The 22452-nt window shown below is 40.8% G+C and overlaps 1 protein-coding gene across 3 annotated transcripts in view; it reads right to left on the minus strand.

The window, feature by feature from the left end:
* LOC144687353 (cysteine-rich with EGF-like domain protein 2-A) overlaps positions 1–22452 on the minus strand; it is a 62654-nt gene that overhangs the window by 3399 nt on the left and 36803 nt on the right. For all 3 annotated transcript variants that reach the window (XM_078553344.1, XM_078553342.1, XM_078553343.1), the window contains exons 4-10: positions 18615–18725; positions 17679–17770; positions 15693–15869; positions 8063–8173; positions 5587–5670; positions 2282–2377; positions 697–837 (exon numbers count right to left, since the gene is read on the minus strand). In XM_078553344.1, coding sequence (XP_078409470.1) covers positions 697–837; positions 2282–2377; positions 5587–5670; positions 8063–8173; positions 15693–15869; positions 17679–17770; positions 18615–18725 — 812 coding nt within the window. The remainder of the gene's footprint in view (positions 1–696; positions 838–2281; positions 2378–5586; positions 5671–8062; positions 8174–15692; positions 15870–17678; positions 17771–18614; positions 18726–22452) is intronic.

A 22452-nucleotide genomic window follows, 5' to 3' on the forward strand; every position in this document is an offset into this window, starting at 1 on the left:
ATGCAAACTTCTATTACAGTTTCTTGAAGTGGTTCTACAATATAGAGGCAGTAAAATGAGGCACTTCTATGATTAGTGGAAAAAGATGTTGGACTAGTCAAGTTTGCATATAAACTGGAAGAAATGTAATAGTCAATATTGCTGCTCCTCCCTTTAACGTCATGGTTAAAACTTTGAATTTTTATTGCTTCCCTACTCAAGAAACACAGGGAATTCTATCTACACAACCTGGGACACAAATTCAAATGAACAGATTTCAATTCTACATTTTGTATCCAAGTGGATGAATAACATTTGACCTCAAGAGTTAATCTCACCGCTTTCCTGCTCCGGCACCTAAATATTTTGGATACAAAAAGAGCAAGTGCACTACAAATAACTTGAGTGAAAATACCTGTTAATGGTACCTGGCATTATATATTGTTGCTATTTGGACTCCTGGTGGTTTAAACCAGAAGATTAGAAGAATTAAACAAGTTAACTATTTATAAGCTTTTTCAAAGTTTTCTAACCTTAAAGGTCTTGACATTGTGAATGAGTTTTAAAAAAGCAGTATTTTAAACACTGTTAGCACTCTTATAGTCTATGACAGGTATCTTAACTCTACTTGCTTCATTAAGCAGTTTGGTCATTTAGTTTCAGTGTTAGATAAAAACACCGATTGTTGCAAGTGGAATTTTAAACTTATCAGCATACCTGGTACTTCTTTTTCTACACAGGCCCCATCTTGGTCTTCATACCCTTCAATGCAGATGCATTTAAAGCTGCCTTCAGTATTAACACAATCTTCATTTTCACGTGTACACACTTTATCAGGCAAGCTGCATTCATTTATATCTAAACATGGAAAAATTGAACAAAATTCAAAAAACATTTTAAGACTGCATTTTTAATAAAGAAAGTCCAGTGCCCAATGGGAGCAACTTTAAAATTAGCCCTGTACACGATTCAGGGTTTGCTTGTCTTTCCTACTCCCCTTTACAGGGTAATAATTCTGTGATGGGATGGGGGAGGGAAGACAACGCAAAAGAAAAGTAAGGGCAATATGATTAAGCTCTTCAACAGATTTGGTTTCATACTGCGTGCTCTTTTCTATAGTGTGTAACACCATGCTGCATTGATGTAAATTATTTCAACTGAACAGGACTGAAATAATTTGGATTTAGAGCATTATTTATCAAAGTCAGCCTTGACAAAGCTAATTTATTCAGCATGCTTCCCATTCTTATGCAAAGGGTGTAAATAAAAAACATTTAATATTGTGGGGAAGGTAGCATATCACTTTATAGGTCCAACAGGCTCTGTATTGGAGTGGGATAGGACTTTGGTTCACACAAGGAGATGTTCTCAATCCACGATGTCATGGGATGCTACCGAGCAAAGATGCTTACCAACAGTCAAAGTTGGGAGGAAAATCAGAGAGTCGCCCTGATGCACTTTCCTGTGGCCAATTAGGAAGCAACATTACCATTGAGTTGGGAAGAGGTTTTTCTCAGTCAAGAAAATGTATATCACATGGAGGAAACATACAGAAAAAAACTGTAAACAGCAGCACTAATAAGTTTTGATATTAAATATGTGGGCAAGTATCTCACCTACCCTAGGGAGTCACTAGCTGGCATATTTCTTTAAGTTCTACATCTGATAGTGACCACACGATGTGTGCCACTCACAGGCTCCTTTTTTTGTCTTAAATACAACAACTGAACAGAGTTCCTATTTTCCTAATCCAAGAAGGCATTAACATTGGGTTGGAGGAGAAAATACGGTAAGATGAAGATGTTTTAACAGCTTATATATTTAGGAATCTCAGAACAGATTGAAGTGAGAAAGAAAAACAGTCAGAGCTAAGTTAGTAAACAAAGCCTCATAACATTACTTCTATTGAAATTGCAACTTATCCTGAAATAACAGCCGCTAAAATTGATTAAACCGCCGGCCTATAGTTAATGTAGGTGGTGACTGGGTTGCAGTGGGTGAGCTTAGGCCCATCAACCTGCATTAATTAATGCGTTATTGAAAATATCTTTGCTACAATCACGTATTTTGCCAGCTGATTTTTTTAGCCAGTCATGTTATCCTATATAAGACACACACAGCCTCCTTTCTTGCTCCATCCTCAATTTTCAAATTGTCTGCTTGATATAACAAATTTAAAATTAAAATTTACATGATACAAAAAAAATCATGACATAGATAGTTCTGAAGAAGACAGAGATTCCATCATCTGCTATACAAATCATTCTAAGATGATCTCACTAGCCATAAGTACATCCCATACCTATGCATTTTTGCTCTTCCATTGAGTACCCAGTTGTACAGTTGATACATTCTTCTGGACTTCCTCCAGTACATTCATCACAGGCAGCATCACAGGCTGAAAAGTATGGAAAATAAAGTTAAACTGGCAGAATATTACTACAGTAGATCAACTTATTTCAAACGTATGACCTCTAACAGCATACATTCATGGAACTCCTTACAATGGAGCTTTAAAAAAAAACAATGCTCAAGTCGACCTGATCAGTTCACCCACAAGGGAAAAAGAAAAAGCTCCTCTTTTAAAAATATATTCTTGCAGTGCAGTTAGCATACAATGATTTTAAAAAGACTATGATCATTTGAATTTTATGCTCATGTGTTAGGACAGGGTGCTCTAGGATCACATGCAGCCACAAGTTTTCGCAAACTAAAAACTTTGAAGAACAGGTTACCAAGTTCAACCTGCAATTATATATTTGTTTTATTGTGTGCCTGAAGGTGTGGAAAGTCTTGTTTTTAGCCTGTTGCCACATCTGTGTGACGCATCTCAGATATGAAGATAGGGCATGAATGTAAAATAAAAACAGAAAATGCTGAAAAACCCTGGCAGGTCTGGCAGCATCCGTGGCAAGAGAAACAGTGTTAACGTTTCGAGTCCATGTGACTTCTTCATATGAACTTTGTTTCTCTCCCCACAGATGCTACTAGACCTGCCGGGTTTTTCCAGCATTTTCAGCTTTTATTTCAGATTTCCAGCAAATGCAGTATTTTGCTTTTATCTTAGGGCATGTCAGGAAGATATAACAACTCTCATAATGTTACTGGAATTTATTGTAAAATCGTGGTATTTGTGTGTGGTGTGTGCGTGTGTGTGTATATATATATATGCGTGCGCAGGAGAGAGATTAATTGGATTAAAGTCAGCTGGTCTGAAGGCTTTGATGTGGTAGATGAGGAGCTAGGTTTGTAATGTTAAGTAGGTAAACATAGGTGTCAGGGGAAAATTTACATTTTTAAATAAACCAGGCGAGGGGGATTGTTTTCAAAAGGAGGGGTGAAATGTGTCACCAACCAGGTGAAGTTTAGAAAGTGGTAAGGGAAGGATTTTCACCTCGTCAGACTGGCTCGGCAGGGGCGGTCAGGAAGCCAACCGCCGCCTGTGATCAGGGCTGGACCGCGATTTCATGCTTGCAGGCCCATTAAGGCTCGCCCAGCGTGAAACACGAGTAGAGGCGGTCAACGCTACGTGTGTGTGTGTGGGATGTGGATTATCCACCGGCGGGTTGAGGTTTCATGTAGGGTTTAAAAAAGTTTATTAAAGTTTCAGTGAAATTTATTAACATGTCCCATCTTGTGTGACATTGTCACATGAGGGGGACATGTTAATGATTTTTCTATTTTTAAAGTTTGAAAAACTTTCAGCGATCTCCCTGAGGCAGCACTTAGCCTCATGCACACAAAGGCGCACTCTTGCATTTGGGGAATCCCCCCCCCACCCCGCACGCACAGGAAGCGCATATTATTAGCCTTAATTGGCTTGCCCACTTAAAATGGCGGGGGGCCTGCTTCTCCGGCGGGGATCGGCTCCCCGCCCGCCGGAGATTGGGTCGGGCCCGCCCGCCCGACAGGCAGAAAATTCTGCCCTATGTGTCTTACTGTTGCCTTAACAAAAGTGTAACTTGGAATTAGATTGATTAGGGGATTTAGAAGTTATCATAGTAGCAATTTGTAGATCTATGTATGTCCTTAAAAAAATCATTTTTCTTGTTAAAAATGTTTAACCTAGTTTTGTAAAAACCTATAAGACTTGGTGGTCTTATTACTACTGAATTCAAGGCACGCATCTCGAAATGTATACACAAAACAAGTTGTGGCAGTTGTTTCAAGTTTCCTTTTGGGATTTGAACAACTCAGCATTTACCATCAGCTGTGCCATAACAGAGTATGAATGTGATGTATCTGGTAGTCTAGTAGCTTCTAAAGACTTTTAATTATCAAATGCAATTTTAAAATGGTCACCACTTCTTTGGAGTTTACTTCCAAGTTACAGTGGGAGATTAAGAACCCCTGCATTGTCTGAGGCCCCATGATATGCAACTATGCAGCCTGTGAAAACAAAAACCTTGGGCATCCTTTCTTGAGGGCAATTGAAGATCTCCGTTGTTGTACATTTGTCTGTACATAATGGTATACCTTCATATGTTTGATTTTGATTGGTTGCAATCAAGATTTTTAAAAATAATTTTCTGGTGTTTTTGTGTTCACTACTTTTGTGCCCTCTCAAAGAGTTGATTCCTTACAAAAAAAAACAGGTGTCATTGCTGGCTCAACTTGCAATTCTTCCCATGCAAACACGAACAGTAGTGGCCATTAGCTACTTGGCACGGTATCCATAGCTCATCTTCTCCTCAGATATCCATACAGTTGCATTTCCAGCATGGGTTACGGAGTCAGGAGTGAGAACCATAGGCAATTATCCCCTGCCTTGCCCAGTTCAGAGATGTCCTGACCAATTCTAGTATCCTGATTGCTCTTTGATCCAGGACAACCAATTCAATACCTAACAAGGACTGAGACAGAGAACTTCCTGCTTTGTATGGTGCCTTTTTTGGTTCCATGTTTTTGAACTCAACAAAAAAAAAAATTAATTGTTGGAACTGATTCTAAAGAAATATTATTAAAACCACATGTACATTTTGAGATTCTTTTTCATGTCAGATAGAGAAACAATAGACTGTGTATACTTGCAGCCCACATGTGAGGGCTGTAACCTTTCTGTACACTTTGGGAGCTGTTTTCAGCTGCTTTCATCCGTAAAGAGCTTGTACAACTATGAGTGAGGTTGAAGGAACCAAAAAGATTGCCTTAATCTACAAAGAAATGACTTGCATGGATGTTTTGAAAGAAAGTTTAAAAAGGTGTGTTAGTTCTTTTAACTTTCCCAATTGCTTGGAAAGCTGTTTTAGGAGTGAGTAATTCTCTACAGGTGTCAGAAGGGAGGGGAGAGGGTTTCATGCAGTCATCTCTTGGTGGAGGCCAATTTTTTTTTTTGCTACCTCTGCCTCCAGTTTCTTATGGTTTTTGTTATAGTAGGAGGTAGTCCTGCTGTCAAATTTCATGAATGAAGACTTTGGTAGTTTGCTGCTTTCAAATTCCAATACTTAAAGGAGAGTGAGTTATATGCATTGCCTGATTTGGGCAATACCACTGGTGCTAAATTGGTAGTGTACATAGGTTATTAGTGCAGATATAACCAGATACCTGAAAATGCAAATTTACTTTCGCAGTGTCACGTGAAACAATGGCCAAAGTGAACAGACATACCTTCACAGGAGTAGGACCCTTCTGTGTTTGAACAGTACTTATGTTGTTTGCAAGGTAAGGTTTCTGCTGCACATTCATCGACATCTACAATAAGTGGAAAGGTTCAGTTATGGAGTCGATAGCAGAGCAAACAATCTTTGCAATCTAGAACTTGACAATTTAGCCCACGCCAGGTGCAAAACCTGGGCTTCAATCACCCATTTATAACACTAACATTACAAACATTAGAACAGGATGTTTCATGGAGCAGAACAAATATTTCATTTGCTGCAAAGAATTTTTTTGAAGTGTGTTTGGACATCATCAATCCTTGTAGAAGCACATCCACAGCAGAACTGTTGCTAATTGCCACTAGATTTTCAATCTTACTCAGAGAAACTAAAAGAATGGTTCATGTAGAAAACGATAAAACTGACAGGAACTTGTCACTGCATCAGCGGGAGTCTAGTTTTAAGGCCCATCGCTGAAATAGACTGTTTCTGACTCGTGTGTGCTGGATCTGAACAATATGTATCCAAAGTGGAAAAAGGTTCTATTTTCTATATTGACTACCATAAAAACACTAAAACTTATAAAATAGTTCATTATCAAACCCATTAAAGTGGCGCCACAGCTTCCCCACCACATATGACAAGTGAGCATTGGACTGTATGGGACAGAGGAGGAAGTAGAGTTTTACAACACAATAAATTCACACTACAGGGCCTTACACTTGATAAACCTTATTTGATTTCTTTGAGGATGTCGCAGATAAGTGAACTACAAATAGGTAAGAGGTAGATTTTTAGGAAGCCTTGTAAAAATCTCCACATGAAATATTTAGAATTAATCTAAAGGCCACAGCATTCAGGGAGGGATGAGGATCTAGATAAAAATGAAACTGAGTTCTCATTGGAAGTATTATATGTGCATGTGTGTCCATGCGTCCTTGTGGATGAGGGGCATAGAAGTGGAAGGTGGTCAAAAAGCATCAGCACATGGACTATTGTTTTTAATCTATAAATATTGCGTAGATAAATATAAAATAGTCATTTGGTAGTACAGTCTCAGAGAACTGCACTCTCCTCTCATGCAGTATAAATTATTATTCCCCCTTTACTGTTGGTAATTTCTTGCAAGTTGTCCTGGTGACTGCAAGGCGTGAAGCTTTGATAGAATTTTTCAGCAATACTTAAATATACAATATTCTTTAAATATCGTGGATACTGCAAACAGCTGTAAGCCAATCAAACTTAACAGGGAAAGCAGTGAATATAAAGGAATGCAGCAAAATATTGTATCAGCTGTAGAATTGGGCAGACACTTGGATCAATAAAAAGAGGAAGAAAGAAGAAGTGTGATAAATAGGGTTATTTCTATCCCTCTCAGTTTTTTTGATAATGTAATATTGGAAGTGCTCTCCCCTTACCAGGATTCAACATTAAGAGTAACAGCTATTTATTCAAGAATCCAATCAAGTCAAAAGAACGAGCGGCTTTGGGCTGAATTGAATGCCTCATGCCTAACAAACTTAACCTCATCAGTTTTCATCTCTCATCGAACAGAGGAACGAGCATCCAGAAAGTCTACCTCTGAAGACAATGTTGGTGGTAGTTTGAAGATGACGGCCAATAAGATTCAGATATTAAAAAGGTGAAATGACCCGCAGGACTTGAAATCGCCTGTGTTTGGATCAAAACATTATAGTCCTGTTGTTTAGATGCTCTGAAATTAAAGTTTAAACAAAGGCTTTGCAAGTCTTAGATAGAATCCTTTACCTCAATTTAAAACTTTTTAAAATTTCTAGCTATCTAGTGATTAATGTTTACTATTTAACAAATGCTACTTTAAATGGATTAGATGCACAATAAACACCTTGTGAGCACTTTAACTTGTTACCATAATATATTATTTGGATTGCTTCTGACGTTAGTGAGCTAAGAAGTCACAATTTGGTGCTTTGTCAATACCTCCTTAAAGTTCATTCATGTCATCTGCTGGCAGAAAAATGGTATTACAGGCATTTCCAAATTAAGTCTGTCCTGAACATACATTCAATAAGGGTCTGTATCACTTCAAGTTAAAATGAGGTTATTCAATCAACTACCAGTCCTAAATTATTTCCGAAATGTCAAATAGTTGAAAGGGAGGAAAAAAGTGTATAGCAATACTTAAAAATCAATTAAAACAAGCCAAATTACTTGTGCATGAAACTAGCAATCACAAAGCAACATTTGGTGAGATCTTCAGAGCACATTACTCACAGGACCAACTGACAGGAACAATTGGAAGTTTAGTGACTGAAAAATTGTGTTGTCCTTTGAATTTGCATAAATATCCTTAGAGTAAAGCTAACTGTATCATCAGCATTGAAGCATTCAGCTTGTTCTTGTATATGATGCTAATGAATTCTGAACTTCTCAAATTTCTGAAAACAAAAAGAGAGAGAGAGAAAGGAATGTACCACAATGATTTGTAATAATATAAGCATGCTTACCTACACAGGCAGGTCCATCTTCATCAGTAGCAGCTTCTACCCAGCCACTTGCACATTCAGTGCAGTTCTTGCTCGATGGACCAGTACACATTTTGCAGGCAGGATGACAAGCTGCACAGAGTGCAAAATATTTGTTATGTAACTGACTGCAGGTCAGTTTCTTTCCTAGCTGATAAGCTACCAGCTTTGGTGCACATCTGTCTAGCTACCTTGTTGGTTTGGGTCTACAAAGATTAGCACAAGAGTTCACCACTTTTCCCATCATGTTTGTTCAATTGGAGCTATCCTAATTTCATTTCCCTACCTTTACGCCCATTTAAAAAGAAAGATAACTAATGCTTTTCACAACCACAGGACATCCTAAAGCATTTTACAGCCAATTAAATACTTTTTGAAGAGTAGTCACTGTTGCACTCCGCCTCAATAACTAACTTCTGGTGAAACATTCCATATTCCAATAATTCTGCGTGAAAACTCCCACTTCTAATTTTTAAAAAAATTTGTTCATGGGTTGTCGACATCGCTGGCTAGGCTAAGATTTATTGCCCATCCCTAACTGCCCTCGAGAGGGTGGTAGTGAGCCATCTTCTTGAACCGCTGCAGTCCATGTGGTGTAGATACACCGACAGTGCTGTTAAGAAGCGAGTTCCAGGATTCTGACCCAGTGACAGCAAAGGAACGGCGATCTATTTCCAAGTCAGGATGGTGTGTGGCTTGGAGGGGAACTTGCATGTGATAATCCTCAGTCTGTAACTCATTCTGCAACCAATGAAAACCATCTTTTCTATTAATCTTCGTACAAATTTTCAGAATTTTGAAAACCCCCGTTAGATCCCAGCTGGATTGTCTCTGTCACAATCAAATAGTTCCAATTATTCAAACCTTGTTCGTAACTATAAACTTCCATTACCAGCATTGTTCTAATAATTCATTGTTATCCACCCTTTACATAGTTACATAGTATTAGCCAGAACAGAAGCAGCCCATTCAGCCCAAAAGGTTCATGTTGGTGTTTGCACGACACAACAACCTCCTTCCAAACCCTCTTCATCCAATGCTATCAACATATACTTCTATTCCTTTCTCCCTTGTGTATTTATCCAGTTCCCTCTTAAGTCCATCTACACTAATCGCCTCAATTAGTCCTTGTGGTGCAATATTGAGTTCCACATTATAAGCAGTCTTTCAGTAAAGAGGCTGCTCCTGAATTCCCCATTGGATTTATTGGTGACTATCTTATATTTATGGCCCTGATGTTAGTCTCTACCGCAAGTTTATTTTTGTGTCTCTCCTATGAAACCCTTTCATAATCTTTTAGACTGTCAGGTCACCCCTCAGTTTCCTGATGGGATAATCTTTTAGCTTTATTATCCTAACAAATCCTTTATGCGCCTTCCAGAGTGTCTCTATATCCTTTATATAATATGGAAATCAGAACTCTGCACAGTACATAAGTGAGATCTAATCAATATTCCCTCCAAGTTTAACATAACCTCTCTACTTTTCCACTCTATTTCTCTAGAAATGAATCCCAGTGCTTTATTTGTAACCTTTAGTGTTTAATGTATCTGCAAACCCAGATCCCTCTGCTCCTATAACCGATTAAGAGATTTATTCTCCAAGGTGTATGCTTTTTAAAAAATGTACTCTTTCATGGCATGCATGCAACACTGGCTAGGCCAGCATTTATTGCCCGTCCTTAATTGCCCTGAGGTGGTGGTGGTGAGCTGCCTTTTGAACCACTGCAGTCCATGTGGTGTAGGTACACTCACAGCACTGTTAGGAAAGGAGTTCCAGGATTTTGCCCCAGCGACAGTGAAGGAACAGCAATATAATTCCAAGTCAGGGTGATGTGTGGCTTGGGAGAGAAATTTGCAGGCGGTGGTGTTCCCATATGTCTGTTGCCCTTGTTCCTCTAGGTGGTAGAGGTCACGGGTTTGGAAGGTGCCATCAAAGGAGCCTTAGTGAATTGCTCCAGTGTAGATGGTACACACAGCTGCTACTGTGCGTCGGTGGTGGAGGGAGTGAATGTTGAAGGTACTGGATGGGGTGTCAATTAAGTGGGATGCTTTGCCTTGGATGGTGCTGAGCTTCTTGAGTGTTGTTACGGCCACACTCGTCCAGGCAAGTGGAGAGTGCTCCAGTACACTCCTGACTTGTGCCTTGTAGATTGTGGACATCCTTTGGAGAATCAGGAGGTGAGTTACTCGTCACAGAATTCCTAGCCTCTGACCTGTTCTTGTAGTCACAGTATTTATATGGCTGGTCCAGTTCAGTTTCTGGTCAATGGTAACCCCCCCCATGATATAGATAGTGGGGATTTCAGCAATGGTGATGCCATGAACGTCAAGGGAAGATGGTTAGATTCTCTCTTGGTGGAGATGGTCATTGCCTGCGTGAACGTTACTTGCCATTTATCAGGTCAAGCCTGAATGTTGCCCAGGTCTTGCCCCATATAGACACAGACTGCTTCAGTATCTGAGATGCCGTAAATGGTACTGAACGTTGTGTAATCATTAGTGAACATCCTCACTTCTGACCTTATGACAACGAGAAGGTCACTGATAAAGTAGCTGAAGATAGTTGGGCTAGGACACAGCCCTGAGAAACTCCTGCAGCAGTGTCCGGGGGCAGAGATGACTGACCTCCAACTACCACAACCATTTCCCTTTGTGCTAGGTATGACTGCAACCAGTGGAGAGCATTCCCATGATTCCCACTGACTTCAATTTTGCTAGGGCTCCTTGATGCCACACTCAGTCAAATGCTGCCTTGATGTCAAAGGCTGTCAATCTCATCACATCTCTGGAGTTCAACTCTTTTGTCCTTGTTTGGACTAAGGTTGTCATGAGGTCAGGAGCTGAGTAGTCTTGACAGAATCAAACTAAGCGTCAGTAAAATTATTGCTAAGCAAGTGCTGCTTGATAACACTGTCATTGACCCCTTCCATCGCTTCACTGATGACTGGAAGGAGGCTGATGAGGCGGTTATTGGCCGGATTGAATTCAGCTTGCGTTTTGTGCACAGGGCGTATCCAAGCAATTTCCCACATTGTTGGGTAATACCAGTGTTGTAGTTGTACTGCAACAACTTGCCTAGGGGTGCAGCTAGTTCAGGAGCACAAGTCTTAAGTACTATTTCCGGAATGTTGCCGAGGCCTATATCCAATGCCTTCAGCCGTTTCTTGATATCACATGGATTGAATTGAACTGGCTGAAGACTGGCATCCATTGGTGCTGGGGAGCTCAGGAGTCGGCTGAGAAGGATCATCCACTCCACTTCTGGCTGATGAAGATTGCAAATGCTTCAGCCTTGTCTTTTGCAGTGATGTGCTGGGCTCCCCCATCATTGAGGATTGGGGATATTTGTGGAGCCTTCTCCTCTAGTTAATTGTTTAATTGTCCACCACATTCATGCCTGGATGTGGCAGGAATGCAGAGCATAACTTGTATCCGTTGATTGTGGGATTACTTAGTTCTGCTTATTGTATGCTGCTTCCGCTGTTTGGTATGCAAGTAGTGCTCTGCTATAGCTTCAGTAGGTTGATACCTTAATTTTAGGTATGCCTGGTGCTGCTCCTGGCATGTCATCCCTGCACTCTTCATTGAACCAGGGTTGATCCCCTGGCTTTATGGTAATGGGATATGCTGGGCCATGAGGTACAGACTGTGGTTGAATACACTTCTGCTGCTGCTGATAGCCCACAGTGCCTTATGGATGCCCAGTTTTGAGTTGCTATATCTGTTTGAAATCTATCCTATTTAGTACGGTGGTAGTGCCACGCAATACGATGGAGGGTATCCTCAATATGAAAACAGGACTTCGTCTCCATCAGGACTGTGCGGTGGTCACTCCTGCCAATACCATTATGGACATATGCATCCTTGGCAAGTAGATTGGTGAGGACGAGATCAAGTAGGCTTTTTCCCTCTTGTTGGTTCCTTCACCACCTGTCGCAGACCAAGTCTAGCAGCTATGTCCTTCAGGACTTTGCCAGCTTGATCAACAGTGGTGCTACCGAGTCACTCTTGGTGATGTACATTGAAGTCCCCCAGTTAATTCTGTGCCCTTACCACTCTCAATCCTTCCTCCAAGTGATGTTCAATATGGAAGAGTCCTCTTTTATCTGCGGGGGTGCAGCGCAGTAGGTGGTAATCAGCAGGAGGTTTCCTTGTTCATGTTTGACCTGATGCCATGAGAACTAATGGGGTCCTGGCTCAATGCTGGGGACTCCCAGGGCAAATCCCTGCCGACCGTATACCACTCTGCCGACACCTTTGCTGGGTCTGTCCTACCAGTGGGACAGGGCATACCCAGGGATGTTGATGGTTGTGTCTCAGTTATTGTATGTAAGATTTGATTTGGTGAGTATGACTTTGTCAGACTGTTGCTTGACTATTCTGTGAGACAGCTCTCCTAATTTTGGCACTAACCCCCAGATATTAGTGAGAAGAACTTTGCAAGGTCAACAGGGCTGGGTGTGCATTGTCATTTCTGGTGCCTAGATTGATGCCGGGTGTTCTGTCCGACGACATCTTATTCTTCCTAGCAAAATGCAGCACCTCAAACTTATCTATACTGAGGTTTCCTTGCTGATTACATGCCCATTCTACAAGCTTATTATTGTCTTCCTATATTTTGTTGCAGTCCTCCTCTGTATTAACTACAGTTTCCTCCAATTTGGCACCAACCACAAATTTTGAAATTGTATTTCCAATTCCAGAGTCTAAATAGTTTATGCCGTGGTCCCAGCACTGATCTTTAGGAACATCACTTCTCACCTTTGCCAGCCTACATTTAACCCTAGGGCCTGATTTTAGCTATCAAGGTAGGTAGCTTGAGTCAGGAAATTTTCCGACTTGCCAGTGTCACCTCAGTAAAAAGAACCACGAATCACAAGATTTTCACTCCAGGGGTGCGGGTGCAGGATGGTGTAGGGCATGCCTATGCTAGGAAGGCACGGGGATGAGCTGATTAGAAGGCCTGCTTCTGTTCACTGGGACTTCGGTCCAGTTGTTTTAGGAGATTTCAGACCCTCTAGCCCTCACCCTTTACAGCCCCTCACCCCTCTACCCATTCTCGAACCCCCATGCAAGCCAATGCCAACTCATCCAGTATCCACAATGGGCAGGCCTCAGGCACCATGTGGAGATGAAATAAAATAAACTTTTAAAAATCTATGAGAATTCTCACTCTACAGACTTGCTAGTGAAAACTCCTATTCGTGAAGTCCATTCAAAGTTTTTAAGAACATAAGAAATAGAGGAGTAGGCCATTCAGCCCTTCGAGCCCACTCCACCATTCAATAAGATCATGACTGATCTTCTACTTCAACACCATTTTCCTGCACTAACCCCATATCCCTTGATGTTTATAAATAAAATTTTAAATCTAAAGTGGTTAATCTCTTATAAAAACAAACTTCTTTTCACGCCCCACCTCAAAAACAGCTAATATTTTAATTGACTAAGCTGTCAATCGAACTGTGAGCAACCCCTCCCCAGAGATAGCTGTAGCTTTTGAAACTCAGCCAAGCTTTCATAATGATATAATATCTAATAATAGCCTTTGGGGAAATGTCAACAAAGTACTCTATTGAAACTGCACAAACAGATGCTATACCAGCTGGCCTGTCAATCAAAGCAATCCAGCAGAGGTTCTTTTTCAACAATCACTGACAGCTGCAGCCAGTTTTTTTTAAACATTTAAAGAGCAGCACCTTTAAAAAAGCCTTCAGATCATGACATTTAAACAGACCTTATCCACTCTTCAAGAGCATTTATGTCTGCTCTATCAATTCATGTCTCCCACCCTTGCAACAGCCAATATGCAGTCTGTTTGACCTCAGGACCGAGTTCAAATGGCCCTGCTGAGTTTGGGTTTCCCCCACGTGTGAATCACGCCCCATCACCTTTCTCCGCCTGCAAAAATTGGATCCGTTGGAAATGGGGGTGGGGCTTCCACATCTTCACCCCACCCAGTTTTTTTAAAGGTCCGTAGAGTCTTCCCGATTTGCGAATATCCGGCAACCACTCTGTTTCCTGTTTCGTAGACAGCTTGGCTATTTATTCTGCTTCTTGTGCCTTGACTCGACATACTCTGACCTTGGCCATGCTCCTACTTTATCAAAGGCCTTTTGAAAATGCCCTCCCATGACTCTGATACTCTTCCCATAATGGAGTGCCCAGAACTATATGTAATATTTCAACTCTAGCCTAACTGATGTCTGATATAAATTCAACATGATTTCCTTATTTTTATATTCAGTACCCCAATGTATAAAACTCAGGAGTTAATTTGCCCGTGTGACCTTTCTACCTGCAATTCATGTTACAAAATTCTATACCTCCCCATACCCCAAATCTCTTTACCGCTGTCCTTCTTCAGAAGGCTGTGGCTATTAATTCCCATTCCAGAGACTTGAACTCAAACTCTAGGCCGACACTCCACCACAGTAATGATGGAGATGTTAAACTGAGACCTGGTCTGCTCTCTCAAGTGAGCATAAAAGATCCCATGACACTATTTTTAAGTAGAGCAGAGGAGTTATTCCTTTTATCGTGACCAATATGTATCCATCAAACATCACAAAAAGATCATATGGTTGTTATCACATTGCTGTCCATGGGATCCTGCTGTTTGTAAATTGGGTCCAACCTTTCCTACATTACAGTGACAATTCAAAAGTATTTAAAAATTGACTGCAAACTGCTTTGGAGCATCCTGAGGTCATGAAAAGTGCTGCATAAATGCAAGTCTGTCTTCCTTTTCCTGCACTCTATTCAGTATCCCACCTCTTAGAGGTACCTCTTTTCAGTTGACTTTCCCCAAAATGTACTCTGCTTTGAATTATGTCTACCACCTGCCTGTCCGCTCTGCAAAATTGCCTTGCTTGCATTTTCCTGCACAGGTATGTGCCTAACCAACTTCTTGGTATCTCTAACACTACCCCAAGTCACCTTTAGGGAAATGTAGCATTGGAGTCAAGAGCACAGACGGGTACTGCGCCAAAAGGGGAACAGAGGTTTTAGGCCAGAGCACAGGCTTGCCCAGCATTGAGTATGAAAGGTCAGTTAAAGCATTCATACTTCTCCAAAGTAAAGCAAAGAAGCAACATCAGCACTGAATGTCAGAAGGTTCATTGCTCCCATACTGAGCAACTCTGGACCTTTTATAACCGCTTCCTCACCTGGAAAGTCACACAAAACTTCAAAATTTGAAGAAAGCACAAGATTTTTTTCTGAAATGAAGCTCCAAAATGAATTGAAGCAAAAGCATTTTCCTCACAATGTGGGAATTAAGTATTAATCTTTTCCTTTTAGGAAAGGTGAACCACAACCTTGAGTTGCTTTTTACTGATTGTATCAAATGGGTAACTGCTGGTTACTATTTAATTAATATCTTCAGTCCCAATCATAGTGGCATCAACTACGCTACGAAAACAAATTAACTGGTCATTATTTCATTGCAGCTTGTGGGACCTTGTATTGTACAAATTGGCTCCATGTTTGTTCATGTATCAAGTAACAACAAATCAACAAGTAATCAATTGGCTGAACCACTTTGGAATACTCTGACAATGCAAAAGAACTAACTAAAGGGACTTTCATTTTCAAGTCAAAAAACTTACCTGTGCAGAGTGAATGGGTTTCATTCTGGAATTCGCTGTAGTAGCCGTCTGCACAGGCTAGACATTCTTCTCCTTTGTATTCCTTGGTGCAGCTGCAAGAGCCATCACCAGTCCGTGTGCCATCACCAGCGCATGAACCACGCCCATTGCAGGGTCTATCTGCACCACCAGGACATCCTAAAATAATACAGTTTAATAGACATAACTAACTACTTTAGAAATACAGGTCTGAATGTAATCCCAGGACATTTGGCATAATTTTAATCTTTCCTCAAAGGAAATGATGCAGAATGGAGTAATGTTCCACAGATCGTGACAAACCTCTAGTACCTCATCCTACTGACTACACTATGTGAACCTGTAAGAGGAGTGATGGCAACTTATTTGACAGTGGGAGACATTAAACTGAACTTGATCCTCACATCAGATGCAGTTACCAGCAATGGCCACTAGATAGCAGTCAAAAGCAGAAACACAGGTTATTGACCATGCACACAGAAACCAACTATACTAGGCTCCCTTTGCTATCCCAGCTGAAGTCAGCTTAGCCATAGCACTCAAAACTACAACACACTGCGCGTATCCATGGAGCTATCAGGAAGACTCATTCAAGTCCTATCTAGAGGGCACAGAACCGCTTCACAGTAAAACTCAAAACATCCACTGTGCTTGCACGGACAGGAAAAACACAAATATTTTTGGTCAAATTCTCATTTTACTGACATTTCTGAAGTTGCAGCAAATACGAAATTATACAGGGTAATTTAGGCCATAAACATAGTTTCCATGTCAAAATGTTGATATTTCAGTTATGTTTCAGTTGTGCAGGTTGTTAGCAGTGTGCTATTAATGATTCTAAACGGACTAAAAGAACGAAGAAACAGCTCCATTGATGGCTCATTAGGCAAAGTGTGGTATTTGAGCATACAGATCAGAATATCTCGGGTTTAATGCACAGCCTGTTGAGGTAGCTGATCCGACCGCAATAGGGTGTGCTTCATTTGGCATCGGTGCCTCTTAGGTCAGAAGAGGAGGGAAGGCACTGATGCTAACCACTATCAGCTGACCCCTGCATTTGCATACTGCCAAGATGGTCAAACAGCCAAGCTGACACTCATTTTGAGTCTTATACCTGAAAACATAGCCAGTTGGATGAGGTACTGAGGGCAGCCAACATCAGTGAAACCGTACCCCAACATGAAGCACAGCCCCCTGGGGAGGATGCAATAAAATTGGAAGCAAGAGAAAAATAAAATTCGTAATAACTATGGAGGCTGGTCACATGCTATGGAAAAGACAATACAGCAAAAAGAAACTCCCACTCCAGTCATGTCAGTCCGTCTGCTCCAATTAGTTCAATAGTGAGAACTGTGGTCAGCTTTTATTTATTCAGGGTGTAGGTACTTGACCCATAACTCCATTTTAAAGTCTACTCGCTTTCAATGATGTTGGAAGTGATCTTCATACTATTTACATCAAAAGCATGCTTTACGTCAAGATGTTTTACCAGCTGGCCATTCTGTAGCTGTTTACCAGATTTGAGCATTATATTAGAAATGGATTGAGGAAAAAGTAGGCATAATTACAGAAAAGAGACTGAAAAGCGTCCATTAATTTGAAGAAAAAAAAAACAACCATTCAATTGTCAAGAGGAATTTTACTCTCAAGATTTTTACTGAACCCTCATTTGGCTGCCTAAAGCATTAAATTGTTACTGACTGAATGTGACTGCTCTATTGTTGCCTTAAATAACATATGGTCTTTACTTTGACTGAGTACTGTGTTTTCCAGTCAGCATCATGCTTTGCACATAACTCAAGATAATCAAAGGGCTCTTGGTAACATTATTATACAAAAGGATCCACTAAACTATTCAAGAGAGGTCAATTAATGCATTAACACTGTAAAAGAAGTCTCTTGTTAAAGATGCATATATCATGTTATATACGACGACATTCATAATGTTCACAAAAGGGATTACAGTACCAATACAGTCTGCACCAAAGGTCCCAGCAGGACAGCAAACTTTAATTGTATCCACACAGAACCAGAGGAAGAAATTAGGATGAGTTTTCTGCCTGCAATTAAAAAGAATGATTTTAAATGTACCTGAGTATCCAAATTTGAATGCAACGCAAACTGATCACCTAATAGAATGTTACAGCACAAACGGGAGCTTTTCGGCCCATTGAGCCTATACCAACTTTAAAGAGCTGTCCAATTCATTCCATTCTTTCCACACTGCTCTACAATTTGTTCCTTTTTAAATACATATCCAAGTTCTTTTTGAAAGTTGTTTTCTGGTGAACACTCTAAACCCCTGAAGCGATTACAATACAATCATTAGTCCTTCAGTGAAAACATTATCAGGCATTAAATATAGAAGTTGATAATGGTCATTAGAATAAACCATAACTCCATTTTGAACTAATCCTGGACACAAATAAAAGAGCACATGATTTAACATGATGCTGATAATTTTAATTACATTGATTTGGAGGAATTAATTTATTTCTGACATGGTTTTGGAATCAGTTCTGATTTGCAGGCATATTTAGTAACTGGTCCACTCTGAATCCAAGGGATAGACTAGAGATCAGCACAATTGTTAAAAAGGAATTTCCAAGGACTTACAAAGGCATAGTCTTTGTACGGCAAAGAACAAAGTGATAAGGAAGAGGTAGCTATTGCCGGAGTTCCTGAGGGCAGAAGTGTCATGGCTGTACATGCAACCAATACTGAAAGGAAGGGGAGAAAGTCGGTAGAGTGCAGAATCAGGGAATGTTTTATCATGGGAGGAACAGAATGTGCAGGAACACAAGAAAATGTTACAAACTCAAAAAATAATGAAATGTTGGATTTATTGTTATGTCATAGGTTTAGTAATAAAGAGAAAACAATTTAGCTTTAAAAGATACTTACATTGTGAACCACCAGCGCTCAATATACTCCTCATTGGTTTCCACCATGAGATTACATTCAAACTCCGAATTCTCGCACAGGGACTCAACGATTTCCACGAGACGAGTCTCACTAAATTAAAAAGAACAGTTAAGAGCAAAAAATTCAAATTCTACAATACTACCCAATTAAAAATCCTCCCAACTCTTATTTTACTGAGCAGCATTTCAGAATGTATACTATTCTTTACATAAATTGATAGAATAGCTACAAATAAGCAAAATACATTATGAATCATCATTTCACACAAGTATATGTAATAACTGCTTTTGTTTTTCATGTGCCCTCATTGACAGGAGCTCAATTTGCCATTAGCCAGATGCCAAATGAAATTAATACAACTCATTGGAAAAAAACATGGCTTCTCATGTAGCACAATACATAAAACTCACTTCAACAATAACTTGTATTTAAAAGCTCCCTATTTACATAGCTTCCTTAGGGTAGTGTCCTAGGTCCAACCATCTTCAGCTGTTTCATCAATGACCTTCCTTCCATAAGGTCAGGAGTGAGGATGTTCACTGATGTTTGCACAATGTTCAGCACCATTTGCTGCGACTCAGATACTGAAGTGGTCCATGTCTAAATGCAGCCAGACCTGGACAATATCCAGGCTTGGGCTGACAAGTGCCAAGTAACATTTGCCCCGCACAAGTGTCAGGCAATGACCTTCTCCAACAAGAGAGGATCTAACCATAGTCCCTTGACATTCAATGGCATTACCATCGCAGAATCCCCCACTATCAACATCCTGGGGTTTACCATTGACCAGAAACAGAACTGGGCTAATCATATAAATACTGTGGCTACAAGAGCAGATCAAAGGCTAGGAATCCTGCAGCGAGTAACTCACCTCCTGTCTCCTCAAAGCCTGTCCACCATCTACAAGGCACAAGTGAGGAATGCGATGGAATACTCTCCACTTGCCTGGATGAGCACAGCTCCATCAACACTCAAGAAGCTTGACACCATCCAGGACAAAGCAGCCCACTTGATTGGCACCACATCCACAAATATTCACTCCTTCCACCACCGACACACAGTAGCAGCAGTGTGTACCACCTACAAGATGCACTGCAGGAACTCACCAAGCCTCCTTAGACAGCACCTTCCAAACCCACGATCAGTATTACCTAGAAGGACAGGGGTAGCAGAAAGATGGGAACATCACCACCTGGAAGTTCCCTTCCAAGCCACCCACCATTCTGACTTGGAAACATATTGTTGTTCCTTCACCATTGCTGGGTCAAAATCCTGGAACTCTTTCCTAACAGCACTGTGTATACACTTACACCACAGGGACTGCAGCAGTTCAAAAACGCTGCTCACCACCACCTTCTCAAGGGCAATTTGGGATGTGCAATAAATGCTGGCCTAGCTACCGATACCCACATCCCATGAATGAATAAAAAGAAATAATAAAATAAAATGTCACAAGGCATTTCACAGGGCCATTATAAAACAAAATATGACACTGAGCCACATAAGGGAATATTAAGGCAAATGACAAAAAGCTTGGTCAATGAAGTAGGTTTTAATGAGTGTCTTAAAGGAGGGAAACAAGGTCGAGATCGGAGAGGTTTAGGGAGGGATTCCAGCTGAAGGCACATCCAACAATGGAGGAGCGATTAAAATCAGGGATGCTTTAACAGGCTGGTATTAGAGTGCAGATACCTCGGAAGGCTTTGGGCTGGAGGAAATAACACAGATCGGGGAGCAAAACCATGGAGGGATTTGAAAACAAGGGCAAGCATTTTAAAATCGAGTTGTTGCTTTCATGGGAACCAATGTGGGTTAGCAAACACAGGGGTGATGAGCGAACAGGATCTAGTACAGGTAAGAAAACGGGCAGCAAAGTTCTGGATGACCTCAAGTTCACAGAAGGTAGAACGTGGGAGGCCAGGAGTGTGATGGATTTGTGGGTGAAACCTCAACTCTGGGTCAAATGTAAGTGGATTTGAGGGAGGACCAAAGACAATGGCTTCAGTTTTCCCAATTCTTAATATCAAAGGAATTTATTATATGTGAAGTGGTCTCAAATATTTCTGAGATGATTCAGAAGGACAAGTTACCAAAACATCATAGGCCAGATCGTTTGGGTTTACAAGCTTCATCTGGCATTGTAATCCATAACGCCTGACTGGCTTAGTTATCTCTGCCCAGGGCATCAAACTAACCCGAGAACCCTTGAGATGTGCTGTGCACGACACTAACTTGACAACACATACTCCTCTTTCCTATCTATGTGCTATCCATTGTAAATTATCTGGAAATTAGTGACGACACATAATATGAACTTGATGCCACCTCCACCGACCCAAAGGTTGTTACCACTGTCTGAAATTGCCTGACCAATATTAGCGACTAGGATGAATCAGCATGTCTTCCCTCACTACATTAGCAAAATGAGGATCATCCCTTTCAGCTCCAGTCAGCATCTCAGTACCTCAGGCCTGAATTTCAACAACCTCCCTGACTCCTATTTCAAGCTCAACAAAGTGATGCAGAACCTCAGCATCTTGCTCAATCCCAAGCTCAGCTTTTCCCCAATACATATACTCTATTGCTAAAACAAAAGAAAGCTGCTTTCTCTGCTAAAAACCTAGTCCATGTATTCAACTCAAGGCTCGAATGCTCTAATAACCTGTTACCCTGGCTCCAGCAACCTCCTTCAGCCACATCAAGTCCTGCAAACCCACTCTCTCCTAACTCCATTGGCTCCATGCCCCAGCATGTCAATTTTATAAATACACATTCTTGTTTGCCCAATCTCTTGATGGCCCTAATCATGCCATCTTTTGAACTTAACTGTTTACATGTTCTCTCAGCTCCTCCAGCATCCGACTTTTCACATCTCTTGTTCCCTGCGCTCCAGTCTTTCAACTACTACACTCCAGGCTTCTTGCACTTTCTACCCAGTTCCTTGCACATCCCTTGCTGTCAAAAACCTATGACTCTATCTTCGGTTCCCCATTCATTTTATTCCTTCCCTTTCTCCATGCTTGATATTTATGTATATCCCTTATTGTAAAGCAGACATCTTCCTGCATATGTGAAACACTATATAAATGCAAGTTGCTGTTATCGAAATCGCCATTCCTATTAAATTCACCAAGTGTATATGAATTGTCAGATTGGCAGCAAATAGTGAGTAGATTGCACTTATTTTAGAACAAGTGAGGATGCATTATGAAATAAGTGGTTAAGTTGCTTAAGCATTTCAGTGCATTTAATTTTTAGTTCATTACACTGGTCTTTCCAGAAACAGCCAAAACCTGGATATTCACGTTTTACAGGAATGGGGAGAGTTCTTGGAGTCATTCATATAACAGATTAATGATTTTAGGAACAGAAATTCAATCAAGCTATTGTATAATAGAACACCAATCTCATAATAACATATCGCCCTTCTGATCTTGCTTAATCTCTTTTATAGGGAAGTCAGTGGCATAGTAGTGATGTCACTGGGCTAGTAACCCAGGGGCCCAGTCACTGGTTCAAATCCCCCCACAACAGTCGGAGGAATTTAAATTCAATTAGTAAAGTCTGGAATTGAAGTCTCAGTAATGGTGACCATGAAATTAACATTGATTGTTATAAAAACCCACCTGGTTCACTAATGTCCTTTAGGGAAGGAAATCTGCCATCCCTACCTGGTCTGGCCTACATGTGACTCCAGACCCATAGCAATGTGGTTGACTCTTAACTGCCCTCTGAAATGGCTTTGCAAGCCACCCAGTTCAAAGGCAATTAGGGATGGGCAACAAATGCTGGCCTTGCCAGCGACACTCACATCCCA

Source organism: Cetorhinus maximus, chromosome 12 (genome assembly GCF_964194155.1).
Source record: "Cetorhinus maximus chromosome 12, sCetMax3.hap1.1, whole genome shotgun sequence".
Classification (NCBI taxonomy): domain Eukaryota; kingdom Metazoa; phylum Chordata; class Chondrichthyes; order Lamniformes; family Cetorhinidae; genus Cetorhinus; species Cetorhinus maximus.